This window comes from Protopterus annectens, chromosome 6.part0, assembly GCF_019279795.1.
Source record: "Protopterus annectens isolate FY-2018-M chromosome 6.part0, PAN1.0, whole genome shotgun sequence".
Taxonomy (NCBI): Eukaryota; Metazoa; Chordata; order Ceratodontiformes; family Protopteridae; genus Protopterus; species Protopterus annectens.
Window position 1 is genome coordinate 1,744,821,632 of NC_056737.1, and position 16,445 is coordinate 1,744,838,076.

General features: G+C 39.5%; 1 protein-coding gene across 8 annotated transcripts in view; it reads left to right on the forward strand.

Moving 5' to 3' along the window:
* TNS1 (tensin 1) overlaps positions 1–16,445 on the forward strand; it is a 2,530,757-nt gene that overhangs the window by 1,567,540 nt on the left and 946,772 nt on the right. For all 8 annotated transcript variants that reach the window (XM_044075133.1, XM_044075132.1, XM_044075134.1 and 5 more), the window contains one exon: positions 1,424–1,540. In XM_044075133.1, coding sequence (XP_043931068.1) covers positions 1,424–1,540 — 117 coding nt within the window. The remainder of the gene's footprint in view (positions 1–1,423; positions 1,541–16,445) is intronic.

Genomic DNA, 16,445 nt, shown 5'->3' on the forward strand with positions numbered 1-16,445 from the left:
GAATGCCCAGGGAATTACTGGCCTTGCAAGATGGATTTTAAATCCAAGTTTGTTCCATGAGACAGTGTTCAAACATAACATAATGCCTGGGGTATGATTTAACATGGCCGGACAGAAATGGACCTGTTAATGGTAACATAAGTATTGAAAATGAAGGCATTCTTAGCAACACCTTCAGTTCTAAGCCTCAATGATTTTTTCTTCTGTGGAAAGGATGCTTCGGAACAGTAGGTAGGTAATGATATGCATATAGGATATACATATGTTAGCATCCAAATGTGAGATAAAATGTTAAACTCAGGCCTCACCCTATGGCATGTCATGAGCTGTTGATGCTGAGAAAAAAAATAGGAGCTTAGAGAATTTGGAAAACGCTTTCATAACAGATGAATATGGTAGTCTAACACCTGTACCTTATACACCACAAGTTACAGATTGGAAAGTAGTAATATCAGTGAGGAACTACAGTCGGTACATGTAGTAAGGTTATAAAAGGTGTATTAAGTCAAAGAATCATGGTAACTGTGGATCAATATGTGTGTATACCTTTAAAAAGTTTTATAGGGACTTGCACAAGTGTTTAAGTACTGAGTACATGCAAGCCTGGTTGCCATTTTGTAGTAATCTGTTGAGAATGATGTAAGCATGTGTGTCTGTGTAGTCTGCCAGTTAATCAGTTTATTTATATTTTGTACTGCTGCTGTCCATCCTGATGTGTTTCTATGTAATGAAGCATATAAACAAACAACCCCACCTGTTCATCTTCACTTGTAAAATAAGACGAGTGACATATATATATATAATAATTATGAATGCATCTAAAATGGCTGTTCTTGAAAGTGAAGGGCACCATACTAGCATGCCTTTCATGGCATTGATTACACACTGCCCAGTATACAGACAGTTAAATGCTAGGCATTTTTAAACACCTCTGTCCTGTTTATCAAAAGTTAGACAAGTCTGTATCTAAAGAGACAGATCCTTATATTTAAAACCTCACTTAAATGACAGTGTGACTGCAGCAGTCAAAAGCGGATTGATTATGATTAAATGACAATGAAAAAATGAATGTGAGATTGTGATTAGCATACGCTGACTACATTATTATATACTTTTTGCGCTTTGATGTTACAATCTGCTTTAAGACAATACAGCTCTTTTGGGATGATTTGCATATCAGTCTCATGATGCTTTGCTTCAGTGATGTGCATCCAGTTGTGTTTTTTGTTCTACAGTTCAGTATATGGAAGGTACTCATTGCGGTAACCTTGCATAAGGATTGCTACCCTAAGGTCACCTGTATGAAATTATTTCTTTTTTATTGTTTTTGTTAATAATTTTTTTTTCTTTGTTTGTAGATTTCTACTTTCCTTCCTGGGCAGATTAATCCTTTCTGTAATATGTTGGTTTGTCCTGGTTATAGGTATGGAGCACCTTGAAAATGGCCCTAGTGTGTCTGTGGACTATAACACCTCTGACCCACTCATCCGTTGGGATTCTTATGAGAATTTTAATATCCATCGGGATGACAGTCTGGAGGGTAAGTGAATAAAAGTGCAAAAAAAAAAACAACTCCTTTGTGCTTTGCAGAGAAACCTGGTGTATGACTCCTTGTGAAAACTAATCATGCATTCAAATATGCATTAGCTTAAGCATGTATAAGGTAATGCTTTCTTTCCAACAGAAAAAAAGCAGCAGCAATCCTCTGGTCAGATACCAGGAGTAATATCTGAATGTTTTAAAATCTATTTATGTTTTCCCTTCATGTCATTTTCAAGATTTATGTTTCCGGAAGTGGCAATGTTTGTTGTGTAAAGCAGAATCTGCATGTAGGATAATGTGTCATTTAGCAAAATCTACATGTAGGATAATGTGCCAATTGCTATTCCACTTTATGAAGGTTTTATGAAAGAAGTACATCACTAGATGTTTGTGGAGGCTACCAGCTGGCTTATTCCATAGACGTTGTGCTTTGTGGTTGACTATTTAGTATGCTTGTTTGTTTTCTAAATGGGTAAGTGAACTCAGGTACCCTTTTTACCTATGACAGGGCCACAACACATGCAGATGAGAAGCAGTGCAAGTGGAGATCATGAAAATTACTTCTGGCCAGTTACTTAACATACCCTATACAAACTAGGTAGAATAATTGCATTTGCAAAAGAGGTATTCCTGATATACCTGTGAATTTGGGGGTGGGGGTGGGGGGGCAACCAGAGTAAACAGCAACAAGTTTTTGATTTTTTTTTTTTTTTTATGGTTCAGGCAATAAAGTCAGTATGTCCATATGGAAAATTTCATAACATGCTCTGCTTTGTTTGTTCATTGGCAATATTTCTATAATGAACTGCATGTTCCGAGTCATTCTAGCTGACCCTAAGACTGATTATCATGCTTCTTAAATGTCCCTTTAGTCCTTTATTTATTTCAGTTTATAGTTTGGCCAACTGATGGCAACATATATATGGTTATCATTTTTTTTAGTCAAATTTAATAGTTGTTAAGGTCAGTTGCTTATCATAACTTCTGTTCCTTTGCAACTATCATAGAGTGCTTGTGTCATTTTTCACTTTATCTTAACCAGAGCATATTTAACATCATCATAACCAGATACAGCTCACATGTGTCCCCACTGACTACAGTCATTTTTTTTTTATGTGTTAACTTTTATGGCTGTTTGTTTCAACAATCTCTTTTCTTTGCAACATTAACAATCTGAAAGAGCACATGCTTATTATTATTATTTTTTAATAACATGTGTTTGCTGTCCTCAGGACCTCGACTGATGGCTCATTCATGTCTCCCTGCATAGCCCTAATACCCATCAATTCTCCCAAGAAAAGGTCAAATTATACTGAATGGAGAGCTTGATACTCCTATTCGCAGGTAAAGTGCCCTCTTACCTTTTGGTGGCTCTCTGACCTCTGCTGCATTATACCTGGACAGGAAGTGTGTTGTTGCACTCTGAATCCCTCCGCTATGTGCATGTACACTATGGCAACTAGTACTACACAGGCTAGTGGTCTAATGGTGCAACACCCAGTGTTCCCACTAGGTGTCACCCAAGTGGCAACCCACAGCTGTATTTCAAAACCTCTGGGATGAGCAAGCAAGCAAGCAGTGATCCTTTGTATGTATTTTAATTATGTACATGTGTAGTGACAAAGCAAAAGGCTGTTTGACCATCCTCTGAGTGGCAGTGTTTATACAAAATGAAGTAGAGTTTCTCCATTGCTGGTCCTTGCTGCAGATCACAGGGTAAAAAAAGCAGTCTGACTGGAAGCCTTTTGAGTTTGGTCAAAGTCTGGTCACTGAATGGACTAGTATAAGTAGCAATTCCCTTCCTGTTTCTGCTACAAATTTTCAAGATGTTCATTGTCCTTTGTGCTCAGTTGTTCCCCCAAGCAGAGTAAAGCTCCCTAAAGAATTAAGACTGAACAGTTCCTCTGGTGTGTACTGATACAGCACCCCCTCCACGTCCAGTAATGGCATTCCCCACAGCCTACCGATCTTTCAGCAATATTTTGTTTTCCCATAAGAAATGCCAGAGTACCTCACAGCAGTCACGTATGTGCTGCAGTGCATGTGCAAGTTAGCAGAAGGTAAGAATGGACCTGTTTATGATAGAGATGAGCTGCTTTAAGATCTCTACGTACCCTGTTGACTGGCTTAGAACTGTTTGGAGACCTTTTCTCAGTACTGTGTATCTCTTCTAATATGACTCCTATTCAAGAGAGGCACTTTTCAATTTATTTTATGACTACTTTTTCATCCATTTATCCAATATCCTTTTACATGCAGAGATACTGTGCTGTTAAATACTATAACCTTCAATGTTTCATGTATAGCTCTGTCCTCCTTTGATTCATAAACTTATGATAAGAATTCACCACTATCCACTGCTATCTGCTGACCAAAAAAGCACTATCACTGAGAGGACCATCGTTTAACCTGGCAGTGGCAGAAATGGACTTTAGAAACATGGCAACAGTTATATGGAATAAACTGCCAACATGTCAAAAATGAACAAACTCTATTACCGTTTAAATCAACATTGAGAAATTGCCCTGTAGAATATTACAGATTCTTAGGGATAGGGGATGAGCTGAACTCCCGCAGAGCACTAATCGTGCATCACCTTCTTGTTAGCAATGTTGTCATAAAGCCTTGAAATTCCCCATTAACAAACGTATGCATTTGTCATATCTACCATTAATATTTATTTGTGTAGAATCCTGATAACGCAACATACTTATTATCCCATCAACTGTTCTACTATCAAATCGTTTTATTTTTTTTTGTATGAATTAATTTTCTGACCCATATGATCCAAGTCTTGGCCAAAAAAAGGCAACATATAATAACATAAAATAAAATCGCTTAAAGTAGAAGGTTGTGTTTCACTCACAGTCTAAAAACTGTGGAAGCCGGGAACTGTTGCCGAAACTGTCATGTGTAAAATCAGAAGCCAGTGAGAACCAGTTCCACCAGAGGTTTGATAGAAAATAATTTTATTAGCATACTGGTCCAGTTATCTTGTTAGAATCACACCATCTATCAACAATGAATGCAGCAGATTTTATCAGTAAATGTGTCTCAGTATTAATACACAAGTTTTACTTCAAAGGCAAAAAATAAGGTTCCATCCTCTACCTCATTAAAAACATGAACAGTATTACCAGTTTGAGAAGAGGTGCATGTGTTCTATACCAGCTACAGTGTAAATACTTTGAGTACATTGTATACCTTCTATTTAGAGCAGCGTTAAAGAACCTTGTAATCTGAGAGATATGTGCTGTGGTGTTAATATATTTCTGGAGTCATTGTGTTCCCCCATACTGCTGAACATCAAATTCCGATATACAGACACTTTCCTGACACCTGTTTCTTTTTATTCAGCTTTTATCACCAGCAGCCTTGTTTAAAGTGTTATGCAAAAACCTGTGTTCAGCCTCCCACAAAGGTAAAAGCGAGAGTAGGAGTGCAAATAACCATGATAAAGACTTCTGATTTGGATATATGATTAAAAATTACTTCTGTACAAAGTATGTACAACCCTGTTGAAATAAAAATATATATATATTGGTGGGCTCACACTCAGCAGGGTGTGCTGGTATTGTCGGAGATGAGCTGCAGGGAATTTGAAAGTCTCTGCATTCTGTGTCTGTCCATCTTTGCTATTCTTAGGTAAGCCTATCTGCTGGCGCTATCAGGTTTGGTGTGTTTCACCTTTAGGACAGATGCTGTCAGCACCAGACCTCAATAGTGCTTAACTGATGCCAAAAGGGTATGGGGAGATGGAGGGCAGGGACTTCCTCAAGGTTGGCAGTTTTGTGCTGAAAAACATGATAATGAATGAAGGATGGTAGATGACGTCAAGTGGCAAAATGGTGCATTTTGCAGTCTTGTGACCATTTCAAAACACAGATAAGGGCAGCAGTGATTGGCAGGTACACATGCAGGTTATCTCAATTACAAGTAATAGAATGCATTATGCTAAGTAGCATGGTGCCTGTGTCACATGTCTGTAGCTTACAGACCCAGGGTTCAATCCTGGCCTCCAGTCAGTATTTATGTGGAGTTAACGTCTTCATCCCATATCTGTGTGAGCTTTTCTCCAGGTACTCTAGTTTCATCCCACTTTCAAAAACATGACAGTTGATTGTCTGCATTAAATATCCAAATAATTGTTCCCTGAATATATGCTGCTGTGGCCAGTATTATGGCTGAAAAGGGTCCAATGACCAACCCACCCCAATGAAATACTAAATAAATAAATAAAAACACTTCACCCAGCTGTGAGTACTGAGACATCCTCTCTTTTTTCTTGATTCATTAACTGTATGTTTAATAACACTGTTGTTCTCTACTTCAAATCTAATCTGTTAACATTTTCTGCTTATTTTGAAAACATACACCTAAGGCAGTGTATCGAAATGCTCAATTTACTTCTGAAAACAGTTATGACTTCTATGTCTTTGTTTTCTACTGCAGTGGGGCCACGAGGAGTGAAAGCCCTCATCAATATGTCTTTCTGTTTATGGACATAAAAATGCAATTAAACTGGGTATAGCTTATTGAGTTTAACTGCCTGTAAACCTTGGTCACATACAAGTGCCCATCCGCTCAACACACACACTTTTATCTTCATCTTTCTCCTTCATCATCTTTTCACCCTATCCATCAATTCATAGTCAACAAGCCACAAGGACAAATAAGTCCAGAAATATGTACACATCCTGTAAATATATCTTCAGTAGTCTAGATCTTAAAGCTATTTTATTCAGTTTATAATGTCTACATTTCATATTCCCTTTGTCCTTTGTGCTTGCCTCTGGATGCAGATCTGTGGGTTTATTTGTATGTGAAGTTTCCTCTGTCTGTAGGTGTCATACTACAGGATAATTAATAAGAAGCCTCAACTAGTCTTCATAACACTGTTCACCATTATAATTGTATTCTCCAGTTTTTTATGTTCTTTACACAGAAATATAACATTTTATCTGTTAAGGATCACTTGGTCTAATTTTATCTACACACACCATAATTGCTGGATGAGATGAATATCTTTTTTAACCAACAGCTTAATTCTTTTACTTTTCTTTGACATGTTCTTGTGTTATTTAACTGTAATATGTCCTGCAACCTCTTCATGAGGGATGTCCCAATCACCCACCACCCTTCTGTGTGATAATACTTTCATGTGCCTCCTTTGAGCTTCAATTTCTTTTAATTTCAACTCATATCCTGGTTGTTCTTAGATGACTCTGTCTTTTAAATATCATGCTCATTTATACTGCACTGATTCTTTTAAGACACACTGTACAAGCTTCTTTCTTTCTTTCTTTCTTTCTTTCTGTCATGAAGTTCTGTGCATGTTTATTCTTTTAAATTTCTGTCATCATATGGTGTCAAGTGTAGATCACATATTTGTTTTAGTTGTTCTGTCCTTACTTTCTCAGTCTTAGGTTCATAGGTTGGTACTAGGCTATCAGCCCTTGGGCCTATACAAGCCTAGCCATAACAATTCCCTGGATATTTCCTCCCACAATATATACTTCCCTGGACCCCTGTCTAGCAGGGTGACTGACATGATCCCCGTGGTGAATTTCCTATCTCCCATCCAATCGTCAAGGTTCCTTTTGAAGAGGGCCAAGGAGGCGCTCTTCTTGACATGTATGGGCAGTCTGTTCCAGAGTATGGGGAGTCTCTGGGTCAGGAACCTATCCCTCCAGCATGTTTTGTTCATTGTGATGACAAGGTTTAGATCCCTGGAGCGTGTGGCTCTGAGGGATTGGGATTTCTTTAAGTGAAGCATGTCCAACAGTTAAGGGTTTGACATGGCCTTGTATGTTAAGCAGAGATCGCCTCTCAGTAGACGATCTGCCACAGAGTATAGCTGGAGTTTTTTTAGACGGTCAGCATAGGGCATCTGTTTTAGGCCTGTGATTCTTTTAGTGAGCTATTTCTGTGGCCTTTCCAGCTGTTGCAGATGTCTTGTGAGGTACATACTAGATGGGACGTTGTACTCTATAATGGGTCTAATGAGGGATGAGTACAGTTTGACAGTGACCTCCTTTTTTCTGGATGAAAAGCCCTTAGTGATGAGGTGTGCCACATAGAATGATTTCCTGACTGTTGTGGCAATGTGGTTATCGTAGATGAGACCACTGTCCACCTATGTCCCTAAGTCTCTCATCACACTTTCAGTGTTTAGTGTACTGCCACCTATGTGGTAATTCATGGGTACATGTTTTTTCCCAAAGGGGATAACTTTACATTTCTTGGAATTAAGCTTGAGCCCATGGCTCTGGCACCAAGCATCTGTTTCTGTAAGGCCCTTTTGTAGAATATCCACATCATTTGGGGATTTAGTAATGGCTCCAAGTTTTCAGTCATCTGTGAACTTTGTTAGCCAGAGTCCATTAGTGTTGGCCTGTACTTCAGAGAAGTAGATGCCAAACAAGAGCGGTCCCAGGACTGAACCCTGAGGTTCTCCACTTGTCAGTTATCTGGAGCTGGATTTGGAGTCAGCTACTTTTACAGTCTGGGTTCTGTCAGTAAGCCAGTTGGCAACCCATCAAGTGATGTAGAGATTTATGCCCAGCTTAGTAAGTTTATCTATGATTCCAGAGTGGAGATGGTGTTGAAAGCCTTGGTGAGGTCCGATAGACCGCCTTACCCTCATCCACAGCTCTGGAGACTGATTCAAACAAGTCAATCCAGTTCAGGAGACAAGATCGCCCCTTCACGAACCCAAACTGGTTGGGGTCCAGTGTTTGAAGGTCGCCAATGTCTTTGTTTATACGTTCCATGATAAAGGATTCCATGCCCTTGCAGATCAGGCTCGTCAGACTAATGAGACGGTAGTTCCTGGGATCCAAGGTGGATCCCCCCTTGTGGAGTGGGATAACTGTAGCTGTGCGCTAATCAGTGGGCATGAAGCCTGAGGTGAGGCTATGATTAAACATGACACTTAGGTGAGGTGCCAGTTCATTTTGTAGTTCATGTAGTACACAACCCGGGATGTCATCTGATCCCATGGATGCTGTATTCTTAGCTTTGGAGAGTGCGGTTTCTACCTGTGTGGCCATGATTACCGGAATTTGGCAATCTTTTGGTATTGAGATGGGCCCTGTAGGGGGTGAGAGGGGGGGGAGTTGGCACTAAATCAATCTGCCAGGTTATTGGCAATATCCTTGGGATCAGTATATTTAATGCCATTCTGTTGTAGCTCAGAGCATATCTGAGCATTGCCATTTAGATTCTTGACATAACTATAGAATGCCTTGTGGTTGAGTTTGGAATCTTTGGCAATTTTATTTTTGTAACTAGCTTTGGAGGATTTTATAAGGGATCTCAGCTTCTTACTGAGGCTGGTGAGGGAGTTTTTTGCATCTTGGGATGTTCCTCTTTTCTGCAACAGTTTCTTCCTTCTGTTGTATAGTTTATTTATGGCAGGGGACCACCAGATTGGCTTCCTGATTTTGGAGGGGAGCGTCTTGGTTCTATTTGGGATGGCATGATTCATGCACGAGTGGATGTGCTCGTGCAGTGTCTTAGTGTAGGATTCGGCAGTCGAACTTTCAGATCCCGTCTGCATGGGTGTCATGAAGTTTGTCACTTCTAACTTGAGTAGTATGAAGCTGGCTTTGGAGAAGTTTTTTACGGATGTTTCCTTACTGGGGAGTGGGGGTGGGATGTGGATGTCAAGGGTGATTAGCTTATGGTCAGACCTGACCAATGAAGGGGTGACCACTGGTGTGGAGCATCTATCTCCCATGTTGGTAATGACCAGGTCTAGGATATTGGAGCCCCTGTTTGGACAATGGATTAGTTGGTCCAGGGCATTGGAATTTATGAATTCCAAGAACTGTTGGGAAAAGGTGTTGGTACTTGAGTAGTTTTCCCAATTAATGGCAGGGTAGTTGAAATCACCCAGTATTAGGGTGTTTGGTTGTATCTTAATATTTTCCAGTATGTTTAGAAAGGTGTAGTGAGAATCTTGGGGCATGGTGGGGGATCTGTAGCAAGCTACAATTTGGATTTCACTCTTACCTAGTGTTAGTTGCACCTGGAGAATTTCAGATGCATTGTGTTGGGCAACTAGCCTGGAGGTGTGAATATCCTTGGTGAATATGGACACTCCTCCACCTTTAGTGTTTTGGTCTTGGTTTGGTGGCCGAAAAGTGTGGCCTGGTATTATAGGGGTGCTCTCTGGAGCCCTGAACCAGGTCTCAGTTACTGCACAGATATCTATGTTCTCCATTATCTTGCTTATAAACCTACACTCAATAAGATATCCAGAGCTGTATGAAATACTCACATGGGGGCATAACATCTGTTTGTAAGAGTAATAAATTTCATTTTCTAAAAGGGATGCCTCTCCATATCTGCCACAGCTTTGCTGCTCTCTGATGCAGCTTGCTTACTTTAAGATATCTAATGTATATGTCCAAGTTTCTCTTAATTTTTTGATTTTGTTACCCTGTCATCTGCAACTGTTTATTCCTTTCCTAAGGTTTTGCTTTCCATAAGCATTATTTTGCATGTTATACACTGAATGTTAGCTGTCATATTTCTTCCTCTGAGTTTAATATCATTTTTTGTGTAAGGACTCCAAAACCAAACAGAGGACCTTGATTTTCTGCCTGGGTTGCTGCGAAAATGATACATTGGTAATGTAGTTTATAGCTCTGGTATTATTCCATCACTGTTGCTTATTGAAGGACTGGTGGTTTCCTGGCAGCAGTATACATGGATAATCTGTCCAATCAGTGCAACAGAAGCCACATAACTAACCTGTCAGGCTTTTCTGTTAAGTCTTTTTGTAAAGGGAGGCTGGTAACCCTCCAGCCCCCCCACTCTACATCTTTTAAAAGGAAAATTCCTAGGTGAAAGGGATTAAAGATGACAACTCCTCCCCCTTGCAAATAAAATTAATGATATATCTGTCTATCTAGCTATTGATCTGTCTGTCTACCTGTCTATCTGTCTGTCTGGTGATACAGCTATTTATTTATTCACCAGTCTATCTGAATTTAAAAAAAAGTATTGTCTCAGGGTTACCAAGCAATATTCAACTCTGTTCAATCAGATCAATCACTATTCTGGTCCCATTCCTATGAAAGTTTCAATGTTCTCCAGTATAGTTAAATGACCCTTAAAGGCCAGTCCAAGCTTTATCCAGGCTGAACAGATTCCAGGAAGTAAAAAGATATAAAGATATTACCCTTGTAAACTCCACTTTTGTTGCTCATGTGAAAAGCACTGATATGCACTAAATATAAGGGATAGCGGTCTATACAAGCAGAATAGAGAGTTCTTGTGTTTTCAGGCAGAAGGAGCTCACTGTTATTTTTGTCTTCTTACTCCCTGATGCCCGGGGTGTTTACTAAATGCTTAGCCCAACTATTTACTCACTACACAATAGAGGAATACACATTTACTCCTATCTAGATGATAGCTCGACCCAGGCCTCCTCTGTGGGGAAGCTACAAAGACCTTTCTAGCACACAATCCATTCCCCGATCAGCTTTGGGATTTCTATGGAACTGTAAAGAAACAGAAAAATTGAACCAAACAGCTGAAATTAAAAACACGATATTTTACTGCAAAAGGACCCAGTAGAAATCACAGAGTAAGTGCTTTCGTAAGGCACAGTAGCCAAACTTCATCAGACAAATTCAACTAACAAGTGTTCAACATTTATACTGCAAATCACACCCCCCACTATCAATCAATTAATCCAAAATTAACTAATTAAAATATATAACAATTAAACATTGATTGAACATTGAAAAATAAATACAAACATGACTCATACCTGAAAACAATAATGAACAGTTCATGAATAAAATTGTTATTGTTAAAATTACCTATCCAATACCCTAAGCTTCAATTTACTACTGATAGAAATAGCATCATTCAAACCTGGGGGTACATGGGCATTAAGGAAGATCTGCCACCAGACTTCTTTGTCCTCCATCCATAATTTCCAAGGATTGCCCCTGCCACCCCGTTTGACCTGTTGCAAAACCAAACATTTAAAAACACGGTCAGGGAAATTTTTTAATATACCTATATAAGGCATTACCATCAGTTCTATGGAACTGCACAAATCCAGCCTGACTGGTAATGCAGAGGAAAATGGAAGAAAATAAGGATTCAGGATAATTGAAAATGCTCACAAGCCAATCATCTTGGATCCTTCTTGGAAAGTATGTTTTTTTCATCTTTAAGTGTAGATATACTTTCATTTTTTAGGATGTGTTTGGCGCCATCTCTTCCTTCTTGAAAATAAAAGGTAAATCGCCACTGTCTGAATAGAAAGTTGTCCTTTGGGATTAGTTATTTCCCCAAAAGGCCTAAAAGACACAATTGACAAGCAGCACACTGACCACCTCCTGGTATAGGGAAATGGAGCACTGCTTTGGTGGATAACCACATAAATGTAGAGGAGATAACGATTCTAATCTTTACTTTGGAAACATTTTAAACAATGTGGCATCCAAGCACGTTAAATGTTTTTACAGAGCTGTGATGGATTGGGAACTGGTCTAGATGCAGTAACTCTGCCCCAGTTCACATATATCTTGTCAAAGTAGAACTTACTGGTGAAACAGCTAAGCAGCTTTTCCTCAAGTCCTTACAAGAGGAAGCTGAGCATACAGGTATTCCAGACTATAGTGTAGAGATGAGGGGAGAGTAGATGTGGACGTACTGATATGATATGAGTGTCATCCGCTAAATAAATCAGGCATTCAGTACTTATGAAAGTGGGGAGGGACTTGAGCATAAAATGCCATCTTCAAGCAGGATTAGACCTGTTAGTACCAAAGAGCATTTACCAGCTAAATAAAGTTTGTACGACACTAATGTAGAACGACTTGGGAAAGAACGCTATCACTGCACAGGTATGGACCTGTTGGAATCATAGAAGACCCACCAGATAAATAACTTCTACACCAGATAACCATGCAATGAGGCTTGAAATGTGAATGCCATCTCCATTCTGTGGACAAAGGTATTACTGTGTGCATTTCTCCTTTCCTTTCAATAGTGGTTTAAACAACAAGAAAAGAAAGAGCAAACCTTGTCCTATTAGTTCATCTCTGGCCAAGACTGCTATGACCGGTTCTCTTATTTAGTCAAACCTTTAAATTTCCACCCATCTCTATCAAGGAACGGATCAGTTCAGCTTGGAAATCTATGGCCAAAAATCTCAGGAGATCAAGAAAAAGTGACTAGTAACAATCTCAAACAACACTGCCTGGAATCTTGAAGATTTAGTCTCAAAGTTAAAGATAGTCCAGGTCCTGTGGAGACTCAAACCAGTTAATGTAAAAGTCAGAACTTTAGTCTGTGTTCTGGTGTGATTCTAGGGGAACTCAATATTTGTTAGCTTAGGATTATGTGGTTAACAGATCACATTGCTTTGCAATGGATGGTCTCCTGCTGTCTCTCTAGGCTTTTAAATACTGGCTAAAACTTTAACACCCCCCCCATACCTTTTCTAAGCAGTGCGAACTAACAAACCTACCGACATAGCAAAATCAACTCAACTGAACCTCAAGGTGTTACCGCTCAATGCCCAGAGCTAAAATAAAAAACTACACTCCCTCCAAGCCCTCCTCACACTTAAGAATATAGACATCTGTCTAGTTACTGAGACATGGTTTAAAGTAGCAGAGAGTACCCTGGCAATGTAAGGTTTCAGTGTATTCCATACTTTTAGATCAGTAGCTGCACAGATAAGGGCTAAAGGTGGAGGTGTCTTGATGTACAGAAATAACAAGCATATATCTAGGATATTCAAACAGGATGATGCACTTGAGTTCCTCCACAGATGACATCCCGTACCATATCATAGCCAGATATAGGTCACCCTCCATGTCTCAAGAAGCTCACAATACATACCTGGACCTACTGGAGACAATTACCATCCAACCTAACACCCCACTCATGGAAGACTTTCAGAGCACCTCTATAGACTATGAATCTTACACAACCTCAAATTTACAGGCACAGAGATTCCTGGACTTCATAATACAAACACCCTTCACCAAATAGTGAACACACCCACTAGAGGCTCCAACATACTAGATCTCGTACTAACACATGTCCGAGAATGCTGCACTTCCCACCACATCTCCTGCTCCCTGGTAAGGTCTGACCATAAAGCTGTCTCCTTCATAAACAAAATCAATTCCATAATCCCATTAAAACCAGTAACAGGAATTATTCCAAGGCAAATTAACTTTTATTAAGTGATGGTTTGTCACAATTCAGTGCCCCTCCAAAATACAAGAGCACAGCTACCTACTTTGAATTACTGTCAGTAACTCTGTACAACCATGTCATTGGCCACATAGATGCTGCTGTACCTACCAGAAGTAAGCCCAGAAGTAGCTCAGAGAAACAAACCATCTTGGTGGCATACCAAATTAAACAGGATATACAACAACAGGAAAAAATAGATGGCAAAAATCAGGAAGGGTAAATTCCCATAAAGATAAAATTCTCCCATCAACTTACATAGGTAACTAAGAGGGCTAATTAGGTTAAAGAAGGCCAACTTTGAGGTTAAGGTAGCCTTCCAGGTGAAAGATAACAATAAGGCCTTCTTCATCTATGTCACAAAACATCAAGTGCGGCACATAGCAATGTGCTGAACTGGTGGTTAATGGTGTCAAATTCACCGAACCTGGTGATAAATTGAACTTGTTATACAAATTCACTTCCAAGTTTAACCACCTCTTACCCCAACCATCCTTCAAGAAATATCCTTAAAAATATAACCTCTCAAACTATAACTAGAAAGCATATACTCTCCGTGTTCACTAAAGACAAAAACACAGTCACAGTGGGCCCTGATAACATCCTGGGATGCCTCTTGAACTCTAAAATATGACACGAGGACACCTGCAGTCGCTATATAACTATGCTCATGAGAATGGAGGACTGTGATGGTCATCCTCCATAAGGGAGGACCTTCAACAGATCCTGGAAACTATGGACTTTTTAGTCTGACTAGTATTATTTGCAAAGCCATGGAAAGAATAATGGAAATTATCAAGAAGGACATTAGAAACCTCCACACACTGGACCCACCCCCAGTTTTACTTGACAAAGGAAGGTAGTTCTTACTGAACCTGATGGAGTTTGAAAAGGTCACTAAGGCAATGGGTGAGGGGAAAATGGTGCCCACTGCCTACCTAGATCTGGCTGAAGCATTTGATATAATACCCCACTCAGGCATTGTCAAAAGACTTATGGAACTTGGCACAAACCCCTTTATAACACACTGGATAGCTAGTTGGCTCACAGGTAGGACCCGAGAGGTTATAATCAGAGAGGCCAAATCCACAAAGAGACCAGTCACAAGTGGAGTCCTTCAGGGCCTTGTGTTGGGCCCACTTCTCTTTGGCATCTACTTCTCAGATGTCAAAGTTAATGTCAACGTTAATGTCAAACTGGATGCAGTCACTGAATGCCCCCAAGATGAGAACACCTTTCAGGAAGGTCTAATACAGACCGACAGATATTCCCCTTACTTCTCCTCAGTAAAAGCAGAAGAAAATCATGGGGGTATTTCTAATTCCCCATATTGTCCCTATACTTCACTGCTCAACCTCATCAGAAGGATTGTCTTAGGTTCACATAGCTTTGTTTTTGAATATCTTTATTAATTTATTATTTAAAACATATTCACACATATGTTAATAGAAAAGAAAACAAACCATATTGATATTTTGTATATTCATGCATTATACATTACATACGTTTTCTTTCTTTTTAATGCTTATTTTTCACTCCAACATTACATAAATTGCTCATTTCCTACCTTCAAATTGCTAATTTCCTGCATTCCCTTAAACCTCGCTCATCTAGAACATGATTCTGCAGTACTGTTCCCATAAATTCCATTTATTTCTCCTTCCCTTTTTGAAAGATCCAGCCTCAAGTTCTTTTATCTCTTTACATATACAGCACATCAATTACAGTGGGATTAGATTTTGATTTCCATTTAATTTTTCCATGATTGACATTAGCTGGCATTCAGAAGGCCACATTCCCATTGATGGTGCACGTTTTCATTTTCTTGTCCATCACTGAATTAAATGTTCCTCCCATCCACCTCTTTGCCTACACCTCTGTTACTCCTTTCATTCCAATACCTGACTCTCCCACATCTGACTTGCTAGCCTTGTCATCCTTATGGCATCCAGAATTTTCTTTGTAAACCTTTCCTCTTCTTCATCACCATCCATACAGTAAGCACTCCCCACATGCTCTTTTCAAAGTCTACATTCTCTCCCATTCCACCTATCCTCCACTTTCTTAATAAAATGCCTGAATTCCCTGAGAGTGAGAGTCAATTACTGACTTTCTGTGCTCTTCAGTATGTTTGGTACCAAGAACTAGACTTCATGGGATTGCTTTTGTCCACCATTTGATTAATACTCTATAAAACTCAATCAATCAGCAAGACTTGCTTCAGAAAAGTAATGCAGAGACAACGAGTAGGTAGGCCCATACAAAGTAATTGGGGACTGTGGCTTTATAGGTTTGTGAAGCATTACTAACACAACTGCCTTCTAACTCTGGAACACCTAATTGTTAGGGTAGCATGTACACTTTAACTGAAAGCAGAAGACCTTGGGTTTTACTAATGTAGAAGACCCTCCATTTATTTGCAAAGTGCTAAATAAAAAGGTCTGGTAAAGATAGATAGGCCTGGCTTCTAGATGACTGGACCACAAGAAACATTTAGTTGATGTACTGTGCCATTTATTGTTGCTGTCTATCAGGTCATAAGAGAACCCAGGATTTTTCATATATTATGGTAAAGGCCTTTGCAGTGGTATATTGGTTTGTGGTGTTGCTTCATATCATGCCTCTCGACTGTCCAGATTTTTGCAGAATGTCCAGATTTTTCCCCT